The sequence below is a fragment of the Dermochelys coriacea genome, chromosome 26 (genome assembly GCF_009764565.3).
Source record: "Dermochelys coriacea isolate rDerCor1 chromosome 26, rDerCor1.pri.v4, whole genome shotgun sequence".
Classification (NCBI taxonomy): Eukaryota; Metazoa; Chordata; order Testudines; family Dermochelyidae; genus Dermochelys; species Dermochelys coriacea.
In genome coordinates this window covers 2496244-2519368 of record NC_050093.1, presented here as the reverse complement: position 1 = coordinate 2519368, position 23125 = coordinate 2496244, and the positions used below count along the sequence as shown (strand labels likewise).

At 52.6% G+C, this 23125-nt stretch overlaps 1 protein-coding gene across 1 annotated transcript in view; it reads left to right on the top strand.

Annotated features, from left to right (window-relative positions):
* Positions 1-23125, top strand: part of ADGRA2 (adhesion G protein-coupled receptor A2) — a 108190-nt gene that overhangs the window by 26377 nt on the left and 58688 nt on the right. The window contains 1 exon segment of the mRNA XM_043502918.1: positions 18745-18816. Within this exon segment, the coding sequence (XP_043358853.1) occupies positions 18745-18816 (72 nt within the window).

Genomic DNA, 23125 nt, shown 5'->3' with positions numbered 1-23125 from the left:
ACTTTTTCTTCTCATATTGAAAGATATTTTAAGAAGTGGCGGAGGGAGGTGCACATTCTCATTTTGGCCAAAGACCCATTTTTTAATTAAAAAAAGAATCTATGTGAAGAATTTCAACCTGCTCTAAAACGGACCCTGAGCGGAGCGTAAATCCAGCCTCCCCAACCTGAATGAAATGGAAAGTGACAGTGGGAAGTCCATCCAATTGTAACGATCTCGTGATGGCGGTTAGGGTGTTTGCTTGTTTCGGAGATAACGCTTCATTGTTAATAGCTTTTAAACCGTCTTTTATTTTGATTTTGATAGTTTCCCTTTTAAATACATGCCAATATCTCATCAGTTTCATGAAAGTCCAGCCCTGAGCAGCAGATGTTTGAAAGCTCTATTCTGGCTAGAGAGCAGAGGGTTATTTTAGACGGACTCAAAGCGGGTGCCCACAGCTTTGGCCTCTGTGAAGACATGTCTGGGCTGACCTCTTTGTAATGCAGCAAGCAGGATGCTGGTAATTACTCATAGGGCCTATTATCTGGAGTCTCTTTCACTACTTGACTCTTTGGCCTCATAAATGCTCCCCTGGTGGATTTATTTTTTGCTGGAGAAAACACAGCTGATGGCAGGAATGGTATCTTGGTTCTGGCCCTGGAGCACTCAGCCCAGATGCAGGCTGGGGGAGGGAGAGAATGGAGGGCAGCAATCGAAGCGCAGCTAGAAAAGGACCTTGCTCATCAGCAGATGGCCTTGCACAAGGGGTTCAGATGCTTGTGCGAAGTTAAGGAGCTCCTTCCTACCCGGTGGTTAGAGCAAGGCACTGTTGGTCAAGACTCTGGGGTCCTTTTACCAGCTCAGTGGCTGGGGGTGTGGTCTAATTGCTAGAGTAATGGCAGTCAAGATTTCCGGCTTCTGTTACATACTGGTGTAAGAGCTCTGGACAAGTTCCTTCCCCTCCCTGCCGCAGTTTCCCCATCTGTCAAACAGGGTTTATCATAGGCCCCTTGCTTTGCACCCCTCTGCAGAAAGGCAGAACGAGACAGACTGGAGTGGTCACTGTGCAGAGCAGGAGATGCAGCTTGGAGGGTTAATTACATTGGTTGTGCTTGGCGCTGGGGTCTTTGAAGCCTCTGGCAAAAAGCGCTTCAGCTACTGCCTCCATTCCTCTCCTCTCCATTAAAGCTCTCTTGAGTATGAGGCATTCTGGAGCCGCAATCTTCAGATTGCCACTTCAGAGCCCTGCCGGGTATCCTCTATCTCTGGATGGGCAGGGAGAGGTGGGAGAGTTTCTGTGGCTACAGAGAGCTCTTAAAGGCTCCTACCTTTGGACATGGTTAGCTCTTCAGACGGCTCACCTGCACTGCCTTGATAGGCCTGGATGGCCAGACATCACCAGCAATGGGTCTGGGGTTGGAGGCGGAATCGTTATTGACTCATTAAGATAGACATGATGGTAGTCAGGGAGAGACGAGAGGCCCAGGGTTATCCTGTTACACCGGCTGGAGTTCAGGAGAAGATCCAGAGGCCGCCTACGTGTCCTTAGGAATAATCTGCCCAGCTAGCCAAGCTGCTACTCCCTGCTCATATTGAGAAGAAATACAGGGAGCTCCTGTGATGCTGTTGGGCCAGTCTGAGCTGGGCACAGTGGGAGAAGTGGAGCAGGGAGCTCCTGTAATACTGCGGGATGGGTCTGAAACGGCCTTGTGAGCTCTCCGTCTGTGGTCTAGGTCTCTGAGGCGCCGTGGAGTGAGTGGGATCTAACGCTTGGCAGGGTGCTATGATACAAGAAGCCTGGGTTTGCTGCTGGCTCACTGTGAGTCTGAGCGAGTCCTTTCCTCTCCCTGTGCCTCCGATTCGCCGTCTGTAACGGTTAAGGCCGAGTGTTTTGTCATGGTTCTGACGTTCGCGACCTACGCGTGACTTCTAGGGTTGTTTATTTCATGGCACCTTGCCGTTCCCAGGGCCTACTGAGCACGGCTGCCCCGGGAGCATTTGCCACCTGGGCCTGGTGTGCTAGAACGTGGCACCGTGACCTGGGGATCCGTTTCGGAGTTCAACACGACAAGTTCCTTATTAAACAGTTTTAATATTTTCCTGACGGAGAAGAGAGCAGGACACTAGAAACGTGGGGCTTGCCGCTTTTGTATTCTCTTTGCCAGGGCTGGCTCCAGGGCAAACGGCCTGCTCTTACGCTAACCCTGCCCTCCCTACCGGGGGGGGGGGGGGAGGAGGGTTAGCGGTGTCATTGGAAATCCTGGCTTTGAGGTATAAAGTCCTAGATAGCGAGTGGGACCTCCCTCCCCGTGATGCACTGTGTTAGCAACCCAGCGGAGGTGCCTGAGCAGAAACCCCTCTGATGGAAGAGAGGGGGTGCCTGGCAGAGTGTCCTGTGCCAGGTCTTTGAGCCTTTCAAGCTTGCTCCCCTCCCCCCTGGATCTGTGGCAGCCTGAGTTTAAGCTTCAGGACATGGTCCTAAATTGATTTTTTTTTTCTCCCACTCTCATAAGGAGATGGGTGAGGGGCAGGGCTGGCAGCTGGCGGGAGGGTTGTTGCTGTAGGGCGTCCTGGGGCCGGTTTGTTTGTATGTGTGCTGTTAGAAGTTTGGCCAGTCCCTCCTAGCATTGGAGCAGTGCTCCTGTATTGCAGAGCAACAAAACTGCAAGGAAATAGACACATGAACCTTTCTCAAGCCCCTCCGTGAGAAGGTGCTGGGGAAATGCAGAATGTTATGGGCAATGACTGGGAAGAGACTAACTCAGCTCATTCTATTTAGCTGATCCAAGGGAAGGTAAAACGGTGACTGGATCGTGGGCTGTAAGTACCTACGCAGGGAGATTTCTGAGAGTAGAAGATTCTTTAACCTAGTACACACAGGCAGAATGAGATCGAGTGCATTAGAAAAACTGAGCCTAGAAATAAGGCACAAACATTTAGCAGTAAAGGCAATTCTCCTTTGGGACAATGGACTGAGGGAAGTGGTCCATTCTCAGTCACCTGGAGTGATGTCTCTCAGAGTTACGCTTTAGTTCAGCCAGAAGTTGTGGGCTCGATGCAGCAATTTCTGGGCGAAATCCTCTGGTCTGTGATATGTGAGAGGTCAGGTCCCTTCTGGCCTTGAAATCTGTGAATAAGGTGCTGTAGAGAGCCTGGCCCACTGAGAGGAAAACTTTGGGGAGAAGAAATGAAGATGGATGGTCTTTCAGGAAATAAAGTAGGGAAATGCCCTTGCAAAAGCTACCTGAAAGTAAGGATGATTCTGAAGGGGGATGCAGGATCTTCAGGCTGCTATTTAAGAACAAGTACCTGGCACTGGACACTTCAGATGCAGTTACCTTCCTGAGGAGCTTCCATTCCAGTGAAACCTCAAGCACCAGCTCCCGAGAGGGCAATGAATATATGCCAGCATGGTGCAGCCACATGAAGGGAGATCGGGGAGACGGGGGAGCGGGAGGATGCTGCAGGTGTAGAAAGAACAATGGAAAGCAAGCTGTTAGCAGGAGGAGCTGGGGACTCCTGGGTCCCTCCAGCTGTGATGGGAGAGCAGGTTTGGATCAGGACTCACCCTAGTTGCCACTGCAAAGGGCTCATGGACTTTAGGGCCAGAAGGGAGCACGCTAGCCTGGCCTCTTTCAGAGTCCAGAGTCCACAGTCCAGAGAATTCCTCCATTGAGTCTCCCACCTGTTCTCAAGGTTCCCGGGCCGTGTGGCTGTGAGCACGGCCCCACCCACTCAGCATCAGAACCTCGCCTCACTCACCGTTCCACCCCAGTCGGGCTGGCTGGCTCCGAAGAGGCCATGTGTCCTAGCTTCTTGGATGCGGCCAGGACTCGCAGGGTCCTTTCACAACTGATTTGAAATTGTGCTGTGGGCATGAGGCCCTGGGGGCTCTCCCCACCAAGGAGGAAACCCTCCAAAGTAGTTCTGACTAGCCGTGAGGCAGGGGGGACGCGCATGTGTGCGGAGGGGTGGGATCTCGCATTCCTTTTTCGGGCCATCAGGACTTGGATTCCTTGTGGTGGAGCCTGACTGCAGATCACACGGGATGCTGGTTTCATCATGGCCCATGAGCTCCTTGCCTTTTAAGGAGGGGATTTTATGGCATGGCAGAAAGTTGCATGGTCCCAGGGGTCAAGGGAACAAAGCAAGCTTCCCCTGCCAGATCTCGCACGCTTGAGACAGAGGAGACCTCTTGGCTGCTCTGCTCCTGCGGGCCCCATGCAAGAGACTGGAGGATCCCAGGCAGGAGAGCTGCAGGCGATGTGTTGGTGAAGGAGCAGTCATGTGATATTCTTTGGGAGCTGGGAAGACATCCCATTGACTGCTTGAATGTCAGGGGCCAGATTCTGACCGCATTTACACCATTGTCAGTCAGCCACTCCACTGAGGGCATCCAGAGCTGCATAATTAAGGAAAGAGTCTGCACCCCATCCCTCTTAGTATTAGTTTGCTAATTAAAAACCGGAGCTAATGAATATTTACGGTGCTGGCAGACACTCCAAGGGCTCATGGAGGGGCTGTCTCCGCAGCAGAGTTAGAACCCGGGGGGCTCCCAGCTCTCTGGAACGCTTTAGCTTTGCAGGGAAATCTCCCCTGCATTAGGCTTTTCTCACAAGTCTCAGCCTGCTCTGGGTCAGCCACAACAGGAAAATGGCAGCCCTCCCCATGTATTTTGACCTGTTCGCTTAAGCCAAGACCACAGATGTGGGATAGCTTGTGTGTTTCATGTATGTAGGTAGCTTGCCAAGTGGGTTTTTTATATACGACGTGTGATATATTGAATAAATGTTGGCTTATCTACGTGCGCGGCGAAGTCTCCTGCCTGTCTGGGCTCTGCATTCCTTGGTTTCGTGGCTCGAATCCCTCTGAGTCCAGGACGCAGTACGCAGCTTTCGCAGCCTGCTTGGCAAGGTCTGGGAGGACATTCCCTTCTGAAAGTTGCTTGAATTCTCTTGTTGGCGAGCTCTCACACCTCACCAATGCAGCGTTTGTCTCGGTGTGGCTGCGCATGCAACCTCTTGCGGTGTCCTGTTCCTCACTGCTGTTTATCTGAGGAAGTGCTGCGCCAGGGGGAAGAGGGTGGGGGTTTTATAATAGATGTTTTAAAAGACAGTCAAGACCCTCTTTTAAAGAGCCCCTCGCCCCAAACCCTAGCCAGTTTATGCTGCATACTCTGTGCTGCCCTCAGAGGGCTGTGTGTGTTGGGAAAGGGGAATAATTACTCGCTGGCTCTGCACAGCCATGCTGTGGCCACACCTGGAGGGATGTGTATAGCTTAGGGAGGACGTGGTGGAACCACAGGAGGGGACAAGGGTCTGAGAGGAGACTGAGAGAGACCGTGAACAGGAAGGTTTTGAGAGGGGAACATAACCACAGTCTGTGAACGCCTTCTGCATAACAATTTGAATGGAGGGGAGCTGGGAGATGGATACAATTGCATCTAGGCGTTGCTATTAAGAACAGGGTCCTAACAGCTGGAGCAGTTGGGTGCAGAGCACAAGGCTCCCAAGAGGGGTGGTGAAGGCACCGTTTTCGCGGAGATTAGTGCACAGGTGTGGGTGGTGCTGGTGTGGCAAGGCCCTGAGAAGTGGAGGGGAGTCAGTCTTGCTGAGCTATTCCATCACCGCGTTTCCTGCTCCAATTCAGCACCACTGGGTGCTGTTAGTAAACCAGGGTGTGAGCTTTCCGGACCTTCCTCGCTCCAAACCCCTCTTCGGCACCTCGTGACAGTGCAGAGCACGGTACCAGCCTTGTGTTTCAGCCTTGCACAAGCTGGCGCTCACGAGCAGGGCTTGTGGGTAGCAAGGGGGGACCCTTCAAAGGATCAGAGAAGCTCCCTGCAAGTTGTGAAGTTTCTCTGTGGCTTGTTGGCCCGAAAAATTGCATAGGGGATCCTGGGAGAACAGGCCATCTGGTGAGATGTCAGGTACTTTCTCTCTCTGGTTAGGCTGATTATCAAGGCTCAAGAGGCTCTATGGGATTTGGAGGCTTATCCTTATCCCCAGGAACCCCTTGGATGGCCCAGAGCAGGCAAGGGGTTGGAAGTGGAGCACCTAATGCCCTCTGGTGCTGCACAGACCTTTCAATCTGCTAAGGCAAACAGGAGAAAGATGCCACTACATGCATGCACCGAAGTGGGTATTCACCTACGAAAGCTCATGCTCCAATATGTCTGTTAGTCTATAAGGTGCCACAGGACTCTTTGCCGCTTAAACAGGAGAAAGTGGATCCTTCACTTTCAACGCCTTTTGTTGGGAGATCTCGAGAGACTGCTGTTTGCTTTCCAGGGAGCCCAGGCTTTTCACCAGGCTCCAGGCCTTTCTTCTTTTCTCTCCCCATTTGTTCATTTAGTTCCCCACATACATCAGGTTTGTTTGTGCACTCAGTGGGGCAAGGTCCCTGGCTTTTTGCCTCCAGAGACAGGCTCTGCTCAGGTGACAGAGGAAGAGGAGTTAGATTTATCAGCTTTGTCCCAAGCAGAGGCTAGTCCACAACACACAACCATGGAAGGACTGGGAGTGTCTGGCGCGGGGGGGATGGAAGTAGTGGGGTGGCGGGTCAGTGTTGAAATAACAAAGGAGCTGCAGGTCGGTTAGCATGAGAGTGACTGGGTAAGGGCAGGACTGGACTAGCAGGAAGTGCTGTAGGTGAGGACTGAGGTACCTCAGCAGAGCTGGGGGTAGAGCGGGGGTGAGGCCCTGGCTTGAAATAGCAGGGGAGAATGCAGATGAGGTTTGAGGAGCATCAGCACAGTTCAGTGGAGTGCTGGGGGAAGCCCAGGGGCTGCGGGTGGGGACTGAGATGTGATGGCGTAGCTGAGGTTGTGGAGGGCAGGGCAGGACTAGCAGCGGGGCTGCAGGTCTGAGTTGGAGAGCACAAGCCGAGGAAGCTTGCACTGCACTTGATAGCACTGTCTTGCTGTAGCTCTGAGTTCCTTCCCTTTCATAGGCACTCCGCTCCCCCCAGGTCATTAAGAGCAATCACTGGATGAGGAAAGTGGGGATTTTACCAGCTTGTAAGGGCAGTCCCACAGCAAGGGCTTGTGGGTTTGTGAGTCTCTGTTCGGTTGTGGCGCTTTGCAGACTACTGGCTGGTGAGCAGAAGAGGGCTGGACTGGAATCTGCTCTGTATTCCAGAGGGTATGTGATGGTCTGGGCAGGCCGACGAACCTGCCCTCTGTGGGAGCTGATGCTTTCCTCAGGGCACGTTTCCTACGGACACATGGTGCTCGTTTGAAGGTGCTATTCGCCGCCAGCCGCTGGGGCTCGTGGGAGTAGATGCAGACTGTGCCCTTCAGCTGGGATCCCTGACAATCCCAAATACATTTCTGCTGTGATTACATAGGATCCGCATGCTCGGGGTTCTGTGTGTAAGTGTTTCTCCTTTTGGTTGCTCCTAGCACATTGGAAGCAAAATGCTATAGCTGAGAAATAACCAGACTCCCACTGGAAATACACGCTGTAACTGGGTGAGCTGCGTTGCCGTGGGCCAGTCGGCACAGTGCTGACCTGTCGTAAGAAGTTGTGACCCTTGCATGCATGTGTAATTCTGCACAAGGCTTCTTCTGCCTTGGTCCCTGCTTTCAAAGGAAACCTCCTTAGATCCTATTGTTAGGGACGGAAGATGGGGTAAGGAGAGGGAACCCCCTCAGATAAGAATTGAGTTGGGTTGTGAAAGCAGCTGCTGTTGGAATTAAAATCTCCTGGAATAATCTAGGCCTGGGACCTTTGAGTCCTAGAGACACTTTTCTGTGAGGCTTTCAGAGTAGCAGCCGTGTTAGTCTGTATTCGCAAAAAGAAAAGGAGTACTTGTGGCACCTTAGAGACTAACAAATTTGTTAGAGCATAAGCTTTCGTGAGCAAGTGTAAACCATCAGGAGATGTTTGTCACAGTGGCTGGTTCTGGACAGGGGCCTGCCTTTCAATAAGTGGGCAGTTTCAAACCGTTCTAATTGACGTTGCCTTTCGATGATCATTGCTGGAGTGTTTGCTCAGGGCTGGTCAGAGTTTGGGTTCATAGATCTTCTGCTGGGGGAGACAGACACTTTGGCAGACAGGTGGGTAGGGAGAATCCTCAGTTGGTTAAAGCAGAGGAGCCAGACGCCAGGCTCTGCAGAATCTTGGTCCCAGGCCAGGGTAGATGCCGGCTGCCTCTTCAGCTCAGCTTGCCGGAAAGGAGCTGCGCTAGCTGGAGCAAGGCCCCTTTTATAGCCCGGGGGTCTGCAGAGCTGGCTGTGCAGCGTGAGCCCTTTGACAAAGGGCAGGGCTCAGCCCAGCGGGTTGGGCTAACTGGAGTCCAGTAAAACCAGAGCTTTTCCTGCGTGTGCATATTTCTGCTGATGATTTTTTGCCTGGGGCCTCTCCAGGGCCGGCACGCTGGGGAGGAAATGGTGAGACGTGGCAGGCCTGGAATCCCAGCCTGCTGTGGTTTCTTAAGCCTTTGACTTGTGGAAGCAATTTGAAGGCTAGCAAGGCTGCTTGTCATTTCCTGTCCCCACCTCCAGTGGGGTCCTGAGGCTCTTCGGACGCAGCAATGCCCGGTGGCAGCCCCTCATTAACACAGGATACTGCCCAGCATCTCACTCAGGCTAGCCGCTCCCTAATTGCTTACAAAAGGGAAACGGGTGGGGGGAAGGGGAAGAGTGAGCGGGGGGGGTGATGGGCATTGCTGTGGGGTGGAGCAGCTGCTAATTGACTGGGTGTTAGAAGTAGAAAGCTGGCACGGCTCCCATCCTAAGTGATGGCCCCCAGAGGTCTCCTGGCTCCAGCTCCTTGGAGTCCACGTATGAGGTTTGCATTTGGAAACCCTGAGATTCTCCTTCCCTGACCCTATTTGGGTCTCCTTGTGCTTCAGGGGCTGCTTGTACCCTCAGCAGAGGGGTTTAAATGTATATGTAACTCAGGGTGGCCACTCCAGAGGGAGAGAGAGAGTCAACTGCAGGGAAACGTCCATGCACTTAAAAGCTGAGAGCTAGAGGGGCTGCTAGAGAAATGCCCAGAGGCTGGCCACGGAGCAGAAAGTCTGACTCGGGAGGGTAGTACCACCACAGGCCAGCGTGGGTGGGTGTGTATGTGTATGAATTGTCATTTGTATTGCAGTAGAGCCTAGAGGCCCCAACCAGGGAACGATGCTCCCTGCCCCAAAAAGCTTCCAATCAAGTACTTGGTGAGAGGTAACTAAAGCTGCAACAGATGGGGTGGAGCACCAGGTAAGAGGGAGACAATTGTGATTGGTATAGCAAGCAGTAGTCAGAGCACACGTGAGTACACATGTAAGAACGGCCATACTGGGTCAGACCAATGGTCCATCTAGCCCAGTATCCTGTCTTCCGACAGTGGCCAATGCAGGTGCTTCAGAGGGGGAATGAACAGAACAAGGAATCATCAAATAATCCATCCCGTCGTCCAGTTCCAACTTTTGCTGTTCAGAGGCTAGGGACACCCAGAGCATGGGATTGTGTCCCTGGCCATCTTGGCGAATAGCCATTGATGGACCTCCAGGAATTTATCTAATTCTTTTTTGGCCTTCACAACATCCCCTAGCAGGGAGTTCGACAGGTTGATGAAGAACTTCCTTAGATTTGTTTTAAACCTGCTGCTTATTAATTTCACTAGATGACCCCTGGTTCTCGTGTTATGTGAAGGAGTAAATAACACTTCCTATTCACTTTCTCTATACTATTCATGATTTTACAGCTTGTTGTTGACATCCTTTCGTCTGCAAGAGACGGTGGGAATTGCAGCCTATGATGTAGATGGTTTGCAATGTCTCATGTGACTGAATAGACCAATCTGAGATTTGCGTGATCTTTGCCAGTTATTACAAATGTATGTTTCTTGGTTGGGAGCTGCTTGCTTCCTATGGGCTCTTTTCTCTTCAAGCTGTAGGAGCCAGCTCCTGTCACGGATTTTGATGCCCTGATGGAGACAATGGCACCATCGTCATTGTAACCAGTTGTTACAATCACTTTCCAAGATTTCCCATCGGTCAGAATTAATTCCAAATTCCTTCATATCTTACTTGCCTGTGTCTATATAGCGAAGCTTGGGACAGCCTGTTGTTCTTGTTCCCTCTGAGAGCTCCCCGTACAGCATGTCCTTGGGTATGCGTCCATCTTCCAGCCTACTTGGATCACATCTCCCCATAGTCGTCTCTTTTCCAAGCGGGACGGTCCCAATCCTTTTAATCTCTCCTCATAGGGAAGCTGTTCCATTCCCTTCATCATTTTTGTTGCCCTTCTCTGTACCTTTTCAGATTCTAATAAATCTTTTTTTGAGACAGGATGCCCAGAACTGCATGCTGTATTGGATGTCATGGATTGCATGGATGCCCAGAACTGCATGCTGTATTCAAGGTCTGGGCTTATCATGGTTTTATATAGTGGCAGTATGCTACTTACTGTCTTATTGTCTATCCCTTTCCTGATGGTTCCTAACATTCTGTTCGCTTTTTCAACTGCCTCCTCACATTGATTGGATGTTTTCCAAGAATCATCCACAGTGACTCCAAGATCTCTTTCTTGAGTGTTAACAGCATATTTAGACCCCATCATTTTGTATGTATAGTTGGGATTGTTTTTCAACATGCGTTATGTTGCATTTATCAACGTGGAATTTCATCTGCCTTTTTGTTGCCCGGTCACCCAGTTTTGTGACAACCTTTTGTCGCTCTTCAGGGTTAGCTTCGGACTTAACTATCTTGAGTAATTTTGTATTGTGTACAAATTTTGCCCTCTCACTGTTTACCCCCTTTTCAGATAATTTATGAATATGTTGAACAGCACAGGTCCCAGGACAGATCCCTGGGGGACCCCATTATTTACCTCTCTCCACTGTGAAAGCTGACCATTTATTTCTACCCTTTGTTCCCCTGTTTTAACCAGTTCCTGATCCATGAGTGGTCCTTCCCTCTGATCCCATGACAGCTTACTTTGCTTAAGAGCTGTTGGGGAGGAGCCTTGTCAAAGGCTTTCTGAAAGTTCAAGTACACTATATCCACTGGAAAAGGAGTACTTGTGGCACCTTAAAGACTAACAAATTTATTTGAGCATAAGCTTTCATGAGCTACAGCTCACTTCATCGGATGCACGAAAGCTTATGCTCAAATAAATTTGTTAGTCTCTAAGGTGCCACAAGTCCTCCTTTTCTTTTTGCGAATACCGACTAACACGGCTGCTACTCTGAAATATATCCACTGGATCACTCTTGTCCACATGTTTGTTGACCCCCTCACCTGCTCATGTAGGGGGGAGTGTGTATATGTCCATATGTATATATGCCTTTCTGGTTGGTTCTGAAATGTTCCCCTCTGTATTTATTTTTCATTTATTTGTTAAGAGGCCTTGCTGGCCAGAAGATGGACTGGTGGGAAGAGAGGAGTTGAGCCCCGAGAGGTATTGCTAGGTCCCGACAAACCTCTGCCTAGTAAAAGTGCTGGAGAAACCCAAACAAAATCTGGAGACATCCACATACATGCTGGGTTTTCTTAGGGGGGAACTAATGGGGCCCGTGCCCTGGTCTCTGCCTCCAGCACACACACAGCAGCCATTCAGCTGAGCTGGAGAAACAGCCTTTATATAAACAGCACCGACTTCAAACATCAGTAAGCCCCCCTCCCCCCGCCTTTGGTAACTGAGCCTCTCCAGGGTGCTTTCCCAATCCACAGTGAGGTATTTTTTTCCTTTGCTGTTAAAGCATGTGTGCTCACATGCAGACCAGCTCACTGGGAATGTACATAGCTTCGTCTTCTGTGTTTCTTTCATGCGTGGTGGAAACCTTCTAGGCCCGTTTCTGATTGCACATCCGATCCCTGTATTTCTGACAGGCGTAGAGCTGCCTTTTAGGAACACAGTCTTCTGCTGTGCCGATACCAGATGCTTCAGAGGAAGAAACCCTGCAGTCTCACTGATGGGAAAACCTGCCCCAGAGAAGTTTCCTCCTAACCCTCATTAGTTCGCGTAGAGCGTGCCTTGTAGCAGGAGGGTTTGTAGCCCTTCCCAGGTTCCTGTTTATGTTTTATATGTATTATAATATCACTGGATATTCTGTTGTTCGTATAAATGTCTAGTCCTATTTTGAAGCCTGCTAAATTCTCAGTCTCCATGGCATCCTGTGGCAATGAGTTCCACAGGATAGCTCTGTGCCTTCTGTAAATGTATTCCTTTTATCATGTTTCAATCTGCTGCTTTCTGCCATTGACTGCCCCTCATACCTGTGTTATGAGACAGGGTAAAGAGGAGTTCCCTGGTTGCTTTCCCTCTGTGAGCATATCCCTGCCATCTGTGTTCCTAGTCCCGCCCTCCCTCACAGCACTTCTTAAATAAGGCTTCCTTTTAGCTCCAATTAGCGTGGCACCCCCTCTCCCCAGAATCCCTCGTCTGTCCTCACAGGCCTCTGACTGCTGTGGAACTGCCCTCACAGCAAGAGCAGGCCCTTCTCTGCATGTATCAGCAGAGAGACTCAAAGCGCTTTCTGAGCAGTAAATGAACTGAACATAAACAACCCCGGGAGGCTGGGGCCCGATCCTAATGAGGGATGCTGAACACTCTCCTTTCCAGGCATTCAGCACTTTAAGGGCTTGGCCCACAGGTGAGCGTTATCTCTAGTTTGCAGATGGGCAAACTGAGGCACAGAGCGGTGAAGTGACTTGCCCAGAACCATGTAACGAGTGTGTGGCAGAGCTCGGCATAGACCCCAGGAGCCCTAACTCCCAGCCCCACTGGAGAGCCCTGGGATGGGCAGGCACCGGGGCGGGGCGGAACATGGGTTCTACGCTGGAGCACGTTTCTGGGAGTCTAGTGGCATGGGGTGGAAGGCAGGGAGGAACCAGGCGCGTTCCAGGAGGGGACCCTCTGAAAGGAGGGAACCGCGATGAAAAACAACCCCATTCTGCTCTTCCCATCTCCCCAGCTTTGGGATGTAGCCAGAGGAAGGAGGGGAGAGGGGCTATAGCTCTGTTACCCCGGTGACAGGAGAGTGGCGTTTTGCCGAGGCTCTGTATGCTCCCATTATCCACTCCCCCAGCAAGCCCTGCAGTGCTTTTCCTAAACAGCTAATTGTCCCCCACTTCCTCTGCTGCCCTCCACCTCCTCGACCAGACAGAGCAGGACCTGCCCCGGCTGTCTCAGCTGCCTGGAAGCCATCGACCTTGTTCAGGGTTGCATGGGATTGCAGTTGGATTCCCAGCATGCATTCCCCACGGTTCTGCTCCTGCCGATGCCACAGACCGGCTGTGTGAGGGGAGCAAGCGCGGGGATTTGCTTAAATCTTTCTGGGCTCTGTTTTGCGGGATGAGGATGCCCACCACTGGAGGGGGAGGGTGAACTCGTTCAAGCCCTTTAGGCACTCGGGTCAGCTCGAGATATTACCGTTAGCCAGTCAGTTTGGCTGCCTCGTGCCTGTGTGTGACCATAACGGAATACATAGGTCTTTTTTATTAGCCCCTCCTCAAAGACAGCTGTCAGTCTGCTAGCTCTGGCCCCCATTTGGCGCTGCAGAGAGTTGTGCCTCCCCCTGGACATAGACATCTCTGTGTGTGGCACACCTGGCTGCTGCTGGAGGCAGAGACTCTGTTACCGGAGGCTGATGAATCGTGAAGGATTGTGAGCTCCTTGTGTTGCTTTGTGAAGCATGTAGTGAGCTGAGAAATGCCCAGGGCTTTCTTGTGTGGCCAAGATCTGAGCTGGTCTGCTCCTGTCCATGTTCCCCATGATGGCTGGGACAGGAGTTGATGTACAGGAAAAATTAGGTAGGCATCATTGCGGGTAGCCGGTGAAGCTCCTCCAGGACTGAGGCTGGAATGGAGCCTGGGGAATTGGGAGCAGCCTGGCCGGTGTAGATCTGATGCAGATCTCCATTGATCTGCATGAGCACCCCAAAAACGAGCAGCCCTCCAGTAGTTCCAAGCAAGGCATTTTTTCCCCCTTGCTGTGCAGAAGAAATGTCAAATTATTTTGCTTACCTTCTCGAGCAAGTGCAAGACTTGGCTGAAGAATCCCTTTCTGGCTCCCTCCCAAATACAGGCAACTTTTATACTGCATCAGGTGTAAGCTGTTCGTCTCCAAGCAGCAAGATGTTTGTTTACCTTTGTGCTGGGGAACATCCTCCCACTTCCCATGTGTCAAACGTCTTCCCTGCTCCCTTTAACCCCTTCTGCACTGGCCTCCCAACCGAGGGCACTTCCTTGCTTTCCCTGCTCCCAAACTGGTATCTCGTGTTTCTTGTTTGGCCAAGCATCAGCCCTCTAGAAAAAGGACTTGAACTCTGCATGTTTTGTAGCGCACTAGGTGTAGTATTTGCTGTTAGTTTGTGTCCCACGTGTGCTCCGGGCTTCGCAGAAAGCGTGGAAAGCATTATCCTGGCTCAAGAGCGCTTAGACTGGGTCTGTGCTAGGCAGCAGGGAGCACCCAGGGCATGACAAGGCCCTGGAGTACAGGAACAGGATTGCGGAGTGACTCCAGTTTGGCATGTGCACGCGTTGGCTTGCTGTTTGGCGCTTTCTGTATTGAAGCGAGTTCTCTTGGGGTATTTGGGTGGCCTGCTCCATGATGTGATCTGTGTCTCTGGTGGAGTGTCCTTGTCTGATGAATATGGTTTTATGTGTGATAAGGTGTGTGTCCCAGACTTTCTCTTTGGAGCCTGTTCTGGGGTCTCTGAGTGCCTGGCTGTAGATAACCAATTTCTTGGTGTGTTTGGGGGTTACTGGATCTGTGGAGGTAGGTGTGGTGATCTGTGGGTTTTTTGTATATAGTTGTGTGCAGCACCCTTGCTGACGGTGGTGTCTAGGAAGTTGATGCTAGTGTCACCTAGTTGTTGATGCTGGTTGTCACCTACCACCCCACACTGGAACCCAAATGGGGTATCCTCTGTTAGACCTGACCAGCTGCGTGTATCCCACCAGCCGCTCCGTGCCTGCTGCCCCTCCCAGCCATCAGCCCCCTCTGATTTTGTAGGGATAGGTTTCCCCCTCTGATGGACTGCAGATGTCTCAAGCATCAGCAGGCAAGTCAGGGCTCTGAGAGACAAGAGGATGCCCGTCTGCCCAGGGGGCCTGTTATACCATGTCAGAGAGCCTTTGCCAGAGGGGCAGGGCAGGCCTGTGAGCAGCTTGGGGAGGGCGAAGTGGGGGACACTGCACAGGCCCCAATGTGTGGCGTCCAGCTCAGCAGCTTGTTTCTCGCGGCTTTCCTTTGGGGCAGCCCAGTTTCTCCTTGCTGCAGTGCTGGGGCCGGCTGGGAGCGTCCCTCTCCCAGACTGCTCCCCTAGCCACGCTCCTTGCTTGATTCCTAATTGCAGCCGTCTCACCTAGACGGAAAGTTCCACCCCCAGATGGTCCGTGGTGGCAGGTCGTGGCCTGAGGCCTCACTATGGGGCTAACAGGGCTGAAGTGTGAGTTGGACTTGATGACCTCCTGAGGTCCCTTCCAACCCTGATATTCTAGGATTCTAAGTGTCCCCCTCAGACACTGTAGAGCCGTGGTTCTCACCCAGGGGGCACGTGTACCCCTGGGGTACGCAGAGCTCTTCCAGGGGGTCCATCAACTCAGCTAGATACTTGCCTAGTTTTACAACAGGCGACATAGAAAGCACTAGGAAAGTCAGGACAAGCTAAAATTTCATACAGACAATGACTTGTTTATACTGCTCTGTATACTATACACTGAATGTAAGTACAATATTTATATTCCAATATATTTATTTTGTAATTATATGGTAAAAAGGAGAAAGTCAGCAATTGTTCAGTAACAGTGAGCTGGGCTACCTTTGTAGTTTTATGTCTGATTTTGTAGGCAAGTAGTTTTTAAGGGAGGTCAAACTTGGGGGTAGGCAGGACAAATCAGACTCCTGAAAGGTTGCAGCAGTCTGGAAAGGTTGAGAGCCACAGCTATAGAGCCTCCCCTCTGGGCAGCTTCTGGCCCCTGGAATAGGCAACACAACTGATGAGAGGTTTCAGAGTAGCAGCTGTGTTAGTCTGTATTCACAAAAAGAAAAGGAGTACCTGTGGCACCTTAGAGACTAACACATTTATTTGAGCATAAGCATAATGCATCTGATGAAATGAGCTGTAGCTCACGAAAGCTTATGCTCAAATAAATGTTAGTCTCTAAGGTGCCACAGTACTCCTTTTCTTTTTACAACTGATGAGGTGGGAGATCCAGAGTTGACACTGGGGGGCATTCCTTAACCGCCCCTCTCTCCCCAGCTGTTATCCCCAGGAGAGCTTGCGACAGAGAGACTTTTCCTTCTGCGGCTTCTTTTCCTTGCTGTTGCCTGCTGCAGAGAATGGGGCTGCAAACTCCTCATGCAGTAGCCGCCATCACTCTGCAAAGCCTGAGTTGATCAAGCCATCAGCCCCTACAACAGCTCAGGGTCTCCCTGTTCTCTCTGCTCCGTGCATGTGGGGGGTTCAGGTCCTGCTGGCTTGTGTCTGCCTGCGTTTTCCCAGCTAAGCCTCTCTCCTTTCTCCCTGTCCCCACTCTCCAATTCCCTCCTGCGGAGCAGAGATCTACCCATTAGAAAACACCAGCCCTGTTTCCCTTCCTCCCCAGGGGCTGGTGCAGAGCTGCTGCCTCGGGCCTCTTCTCCTGGCCACTCTAAAAGGTCCCAGCTGATGACATTCTGCTGCTTCCCCTGGAGAGGCCTCTTCATAGTTATAGGGCTTGCCACACAGAGGGACTGTCTGACTGGGGTGGGTGGAAATCTTGCCCCCATGGGTCTCTTGAAAGGGCAAAGGAGACTGGAGCAGCTGGCGAGGGGAGGGCACCCTCAGTGCTGAGGCAGTTAAAAGCACAGTGGCTGACTGGTGGCCCTTTTGGCAAAAGGCTGCATCTCTAAGTGCTAATTGCCGCGAAAGAGCGTTAATGAGCTGCTAGCTGAATTGGTGGGTGCGTGTTCCTTTCCCCTCCTCTCCTTTCACCCAGGCTGGCTTCCGCTCCTCAGCCTGAGAGGACTGAGGGCCCCCTTTGTGGTCAGCTAAACTGTTTACTTTGGGATAAAGAGTCGGAGTGGAGCGGCTTGAAGGGCCCTGCCCCTGGGAGCTGCTGGAACCCTGACTTGGAGCCCCGCTCAGGGATGCACTGAGGGGACAAATGGCTCCCTGACCTGCAGAACAGCTTTCTGATCCTTGCGGCCCCCAGGCAGGGAGACAGAGCCAGGGCTGGTATGGGAGTGAGGGAAGTGGGGAGAGGAACAGGGAACAGCTGAGTCAGAGAGCTGTTCCAAGTCTAGCAGCAGCCTGTCAGGAGTGCGAGACACGTAATCTCCAAACTGTGGGGTATTTCTGAACCACGTCCAAGGCTGATCCCGGCTTGGGCAGCCTCAGGGCCCTAACCTGTTTCATGGCCCCTTCTACACTACTTGCTGGAGCAATGTTGTAATTCTCGTAGCAACGGCAGCCACTGGGGTGGCTGTACCACAGCGTCCATCTCTAGTCAGGTCTTTAGAGCGTCGAGACCGTGGAGGGATTTGTGGGTTCTGAGGGCTGCTGGCAGAGTTGGGGACGAATGCAGGAATGTAGGCGAGTAAGGAGGGAACGGGAGTCTCGTGACCAGCCCCGCCGCTGGCAGCCCCTCCAGCCGACGGCGTGTTCCCTTGTCTCCAGGAGCTGCTTGCGGTGGAGGATGCTCATGCACTTGGACAATCCCAGGCGCTGGTTTCCTCTGTTGTTTAATGAGAAGTGTGTGACATGCAGACTTGGCAGGCTCCCGAGCCCAGTGCCCCTTCCCTGCAACCTCAGGGGAACCCTCGGCCTCCTCCCGACACAGCTGGGCTGCTGCTGCCTCTTGCTCCAGAACACACTGAGGCCCCCATGGCTTCTGTTCAGCCCTGGGCTCCTCTCACCGCCAGTGCTCCAATTGCCTTCTCGCTGGCCCCTTTGGGTCCCACCTCACTGCCCTCTGACCCTGCCAGGCCGCAGCTACTAAGGCCCCCTTCTCGCCTGCCCCACGGCCCTCGCCTCATTCCCACTGGCCCCACGTGTGCGCCTCCACCTGGCCGTCCAGACCCTGCTTCCTATCCGGTGCTCCCCCCACACACCTGTCAGGTAGGGGTCTCCCAGGGGTTGTCAGATGCCATTTCCTATCCCACCCTGACCCACGCTTTACGCTGCCAGCGGGGCCAGCGTCTCCACCCCGTGTCTCTCCTCCTTCCACTCCCACCTTCGCCCCCTTCCACACTGCCCGCAAGTGGGACAGCCCCTGGTCCCAGCACACCAGCCCCCCTTCCCCATTCAACCCCCTCGGAAAGAGCTGCTGCTTCCCTGCCCTGCCGCCTTGCTGGGAGGCAGACAGAGTCTGAATCCCTGTTCGTGCCACCCTCCTCTGGCTCACCCCACTGCCTCTCCTCGCCCCACACTAGCTCGCTCTGTCTCATCACACGCAGCGCTCCTACACCCCTGCCCCCCCCCCCGCTCCTCCTTCCCTCAGACTCCTGTCTCCCTGCACGATGGCACTGTCGCCGTTTTGAGGAGCTGGGGCGCTGCTGAGGGCTGCTAATGGGCCGTAACTTTTCGTATGGGACTGTGAGATACAGGAGGCCAGACTAGATGATCAAATGGTCCCTTCTGGCTGTGAACGTGACAAAGCTGTGACGTCTCAGCATGTACGTTGTGGTATCTCCAGTTTTGTTTCCCCACATCTGGCTGTGGCTAACGAAGCTGCCCCCTCCGGACCACACACCCAGCCCCAGCCGGTCGTTCAGGCACTTGCTGCTGCTTTAACTCAGGTTGAATAACCCCCCTTTCCCCCTTTCTTTTCCCCCCATAGGCTTTTGAGTAACAACAAGATAACGGCGCTGAAGAATGGCTCTTTCTTCGGACTGCGTGCTCTCGAGAAGCTGTAAGTGCCAGGCGGGCCATTGTGAGCTCTGAGCAGCTCTGGGCTCCTAATGAGGGATTGGGAAATTAGTGACCAAAGCAGAGCAAAAATTAAATGGGCGCAGAGGGGGGAAGGGAGATTATTTTGCTGCTATGAAGGGAAATGGGGGAGGGGGAACGGCTTGGTGTTGGAGGGGTTTTGGTAATGAAATGAAATACACAGCCCAGTGTAACCTGCTTTTCATTGTTGCTATAAATATGGGGGAAATGGCACTTAAAACTCCACAGCACTGGCTGATGGGAGCATGGGGGAGCAGCTGATGTGTGTCAACATGTGAGGCATTCGGCCTGTGTCTTCCTCTTCGTGAAAATGGGTGCATCTGAGCTTGCCGTGCAATCTCTGGCTTGTTCGGTGTCTAAAATCACTTTGCATGAGATGGCTATGTGGATGAGTGGCTAAAGGGCAGAGTCTTTCCTCTCTGGGGTGCTGGTTAAAGCCCAACCTGTAGACCAAAAACGATCCCCATATCCCCACTGTGGTGGGCTGTGTGATGCAAGTTGGGAGGGTCTGAGTCCAATTCCCAGTGGGCCAGCATTCACCCTTCAAACACTAGCAGCACAATTGTCTCACACTGCCCCTCGGCTCGCAGCCTCAGCAAAGAGGCCAAGGAGATGGGTGTCTCGCTGTCCTGGACGGGAGGTCTCGCCAGGACAGGTGTGAGGAACATGGCTGAACTTTTCCAAAGTGTCTAGAGGGTTTTGGCACCCACCTTTGAGATGCCTTGAAGGGGCCTGATTTTCAGAGGCTGGATGCTCAGCTCTTACTGAGAATCAGATTCCCTGAAGACTTCTCCAGTTGGGTGCCCAAGGTCACCAAAGCTTGTGCATGTGTAAGGGAGACAGGAAGGAGTGAGGAAGTTTGTGTTGCTTCTTGGCTGTCGGGCTCTCACCTTCAACCAGCCCTAAATCCCCACGCTCGTACTCAGGAGTCCCCCCCAGCAGTGTTTGCAGCCCTGCCCTGGGATGTGGAAAATGAACAATTTGGGTGGAGAATGCAGCTGCTCTGGCGCAGCGTGGAGGGTGTCAGAAGAAAGAAATGGTCTCGGGGAGCGAAGGGAGAGGTTCTCTCGGGGACTCCAGGAAATGTGTTCCACTTCAGAAGCTCATTGGATAGCCACGTTTGGGCTGGAAGATCTGAGGGGGCATTGATTTGTGGGGTCCCGTATGAAAAGCGACATTGTCCCTTGAACAAAGTCAATGTTCTTATCTCTCTGTGAAAGGCATCTCTCTGGTGGGAGCCTTTAATAAGGGGAGATTTATGGCCCCCATATGGATTTGATCTGTAGGTCTGTAGGAGAGGGGTCCGCACACTGAGGGGGTTTTGTTCCCAGACGCTGCCTTTCCGAAGGACTCCTGCATTCCAGCTGTGAATCGGGGACTCTGGCTTGATGTATTGAGTGACACTGTAAGTGGAGCCTGTGCTCTGTGTCCCGGGAGGGAGCTGAGGTTCCCCAGCGGTCTCTGACGAGACAGTAGCTGGTAAAGCTAGACCACAGCGGGGCTGTAAATGGCTGTCCCGTGGATGAGGATCCGCGCCGTGCTCCCCAAGACCTGGACTAAATGCTCTCGGGGGTGTGTGTGTGTGAAGATGATAGAGATAAAGATGTTGTGTCTCCATCCCTGCTGGGAAGCTGGGCTGCAATGCCTTTAAAAGGGGAAACAATAAAGCTTGAGTCAACCAATCCCTCGTCCGGAGGAGAAAAGCACTTAATGATGTCAGGGCCCGGTTTTTACATTCATGTTACTGTGGGACCGGCTCCCCTTGCAGCTCCTTGCCAGGAGGGTGTTCGGGATCCCACAGTACAGGTTTGAAAACAGGGCTTTGCCACGCCATGCGTGGCCAGTGTTTTTCTTCACTCTTACTGCAGTGAGTTTGTTGGCTGTCGCTCCCCACCCCAGAGGAGGTTGCATTTCTCTAAGGTGTTAGATCCATGTGCCTTGAGGTCCTGTGGGAATGAAGTGCACTACAGGGGTATGTCTGACATGCTCTCTGGCCAGTCTAGAGTTCTCTGGTGTAAGGGTGGGTGTGTATAACGTATGTGGAAGAGGGTTCTGCTGTCACTTGGGGAGTCAGCAGCAGGAGCAGTTCGACTGATATGAAAGTTGACGATGATGCACCCTTGCTGCTTTTGTCCAAGGAGCTCTGTGATCTACAGACGGTAACTAGCCCCATTGAGAACCAGTGTTCTCACTGCTGTTTTACGGTTGGGGAAATTGTGGCTACTTGCCCCTGCCCTGTACCTTCCTAGCACCGGTAGCAGAACACTCAGGAACTGGTACAGTCTGTAAAACCAAGCTATTCCCTAACTTCTGTGCAAATGCGTAATGGAGAGCAAGGAGGGGTAACTAAACAGTGCCCAGATTATGGCAGTGGGACTGGGGAGGTGGGATCTGGGCTCTTGCAAATGTCTCTTGCTGGTTAATGAAGGTTATTTGGCTTAAAAACAAAGCCCTGAACCAGGTGTCAATTCCTGCAACCCCTCCCCTAACCCCCACATGGCACACCTGCTGTCCCTGCCTCCTGGACTATCTGCAGCACACCCATCCACCTTGCTAGCTTCTAAAAGAAAAGCTTCTGCAAGACCTGGTTTGGGCCTGCTCTTTCTGCAAGCTGAACAAAGCTGTGCAGGTAGCAGAGCTGTGTCCTAGGAGTGGCGAGAAGAGAGGACATGTGGAGGAGGAAAGCGGGAGAGGCCATAGAAGAGAGCTCTACTGTACTGTGTCAGGCCCGAGTGACATGCATTGAGCCCCTGCGCAGCTGGCGGGGAGTGCACACAAATACCTCATTCACGCTGGGCTTCTGAGTCCCCTCTGCAGCACTCACCAAGGCTGCTAATGACTTGCCGGCAGGGAGGGAGGCATGTGGCTGTCTTAAAGCTTCATAGCCATGCAGGGAGCTGGGGCCGTGAGAGCAATTGTCCGGGGGTCGCGCGACCGAGTGCAAAGAGGTGCTGAGTGGCACCCATGGTCCCCGCTGACTTTGGGGGGAGGCTGGGAGAGTGAGCGCTCAGCGTGTCAGGTCATTTGTACTGAGGGGCCACGGGAAGGACTGAGGTGCCCGATTTTAGGCTTCTGAATTGCAAAACTGTCTGTGTGGCCCCATTTCTCCTCCGGTCTGGGCGTACTGATAGCCACCCACCTTGGCAAAGTGCTCTGAGCTACACTGGCAATAGGCAGGCTCTAAGTGGGGCTATTTCCCTTCGGCACACCTGGCCCTGCAGGTATCTGTGACTCCATCGACTGGGCTGTAGAGGAAAAGGGCTGAACAGACCCCTGTAAGTGCCGGGTCCCACGTTCCAATGTGGGTGAAAGGGAGTGTCCGGCATTGTCCGAAGGTTGCCTGAGCAGCGTCCCAGAGATGCTAGGTGATGGAATAGGCAGAGTCAGGATGGGGCTGGGAGAGGCAGGGTGTGTTTTGCTAATGGAGAATGAGGGGCTATAAGGGTGGGGCTGAGAACACTGGGAGGGAGGGGATTCAGGAGGAAGTGGGGAATAAGGGTCACGCTCCCTGTAGCCAGTGAAGCAGCTAGTACGGTTCCCATTCACAGTGGGTCTGGTGAAGAAAGCATCCCCGTAATGGAGGCGAAGTGGCCTGGCCCAGCAGGCTTGGGAGCTCTGCTCTGGTACTGCTGGTTACTCCCCGTGGAGAGCCAGGCCTGGCGCAAGCCTGGGTTTCATTAGCTCCAATTCAGGAAGCATTTATTAACGTGAACCATGGTCTCGTTATATGGCATGCACCTGCCTTAGCCAATAGCAGATCCCAGCTGCTCCGTCAGGAGATGGAGCTTCTGGAATGTATGTGACATGCTGGGAAGCAGGCAGGGCTGTCCTGTGAACGCAGCTAGCAAAGCTTGCCTTTCCCTGCAGAAACTTTCCATAGCATGCACTGGCTGCAGTCTGAGCAGGAAACTGAGAGATTGGTGGGGGGCTTCCAGCTGTTTCTGATACATTTGCATATACGTGTGTCCCTGGCACATGCGTTTATACTCTCCTTTTTGAGGGCCACATTTCCGAAAGGACTTGAGGCCACATTTCCCAGTGCTGGGGCCAGATTTTCAGCAGAGCTCAGCAGCCAACATTCACCCAACCTGCGGAGCTAATCCAGCCCCAAGTGTGGGGGGTGCAAATTCTGGCTTTGGTATTGTCTTCCTTGTCAAGGGTGGGCAGGGACTGCCCCTCGAATGGCTGCAATGCACCTGGCCCAGTGCAAGTGCTACTCTAAGCAAACCAACAAGTTACATGAACAGTATGCATCTTTTGGCTTGACTGGG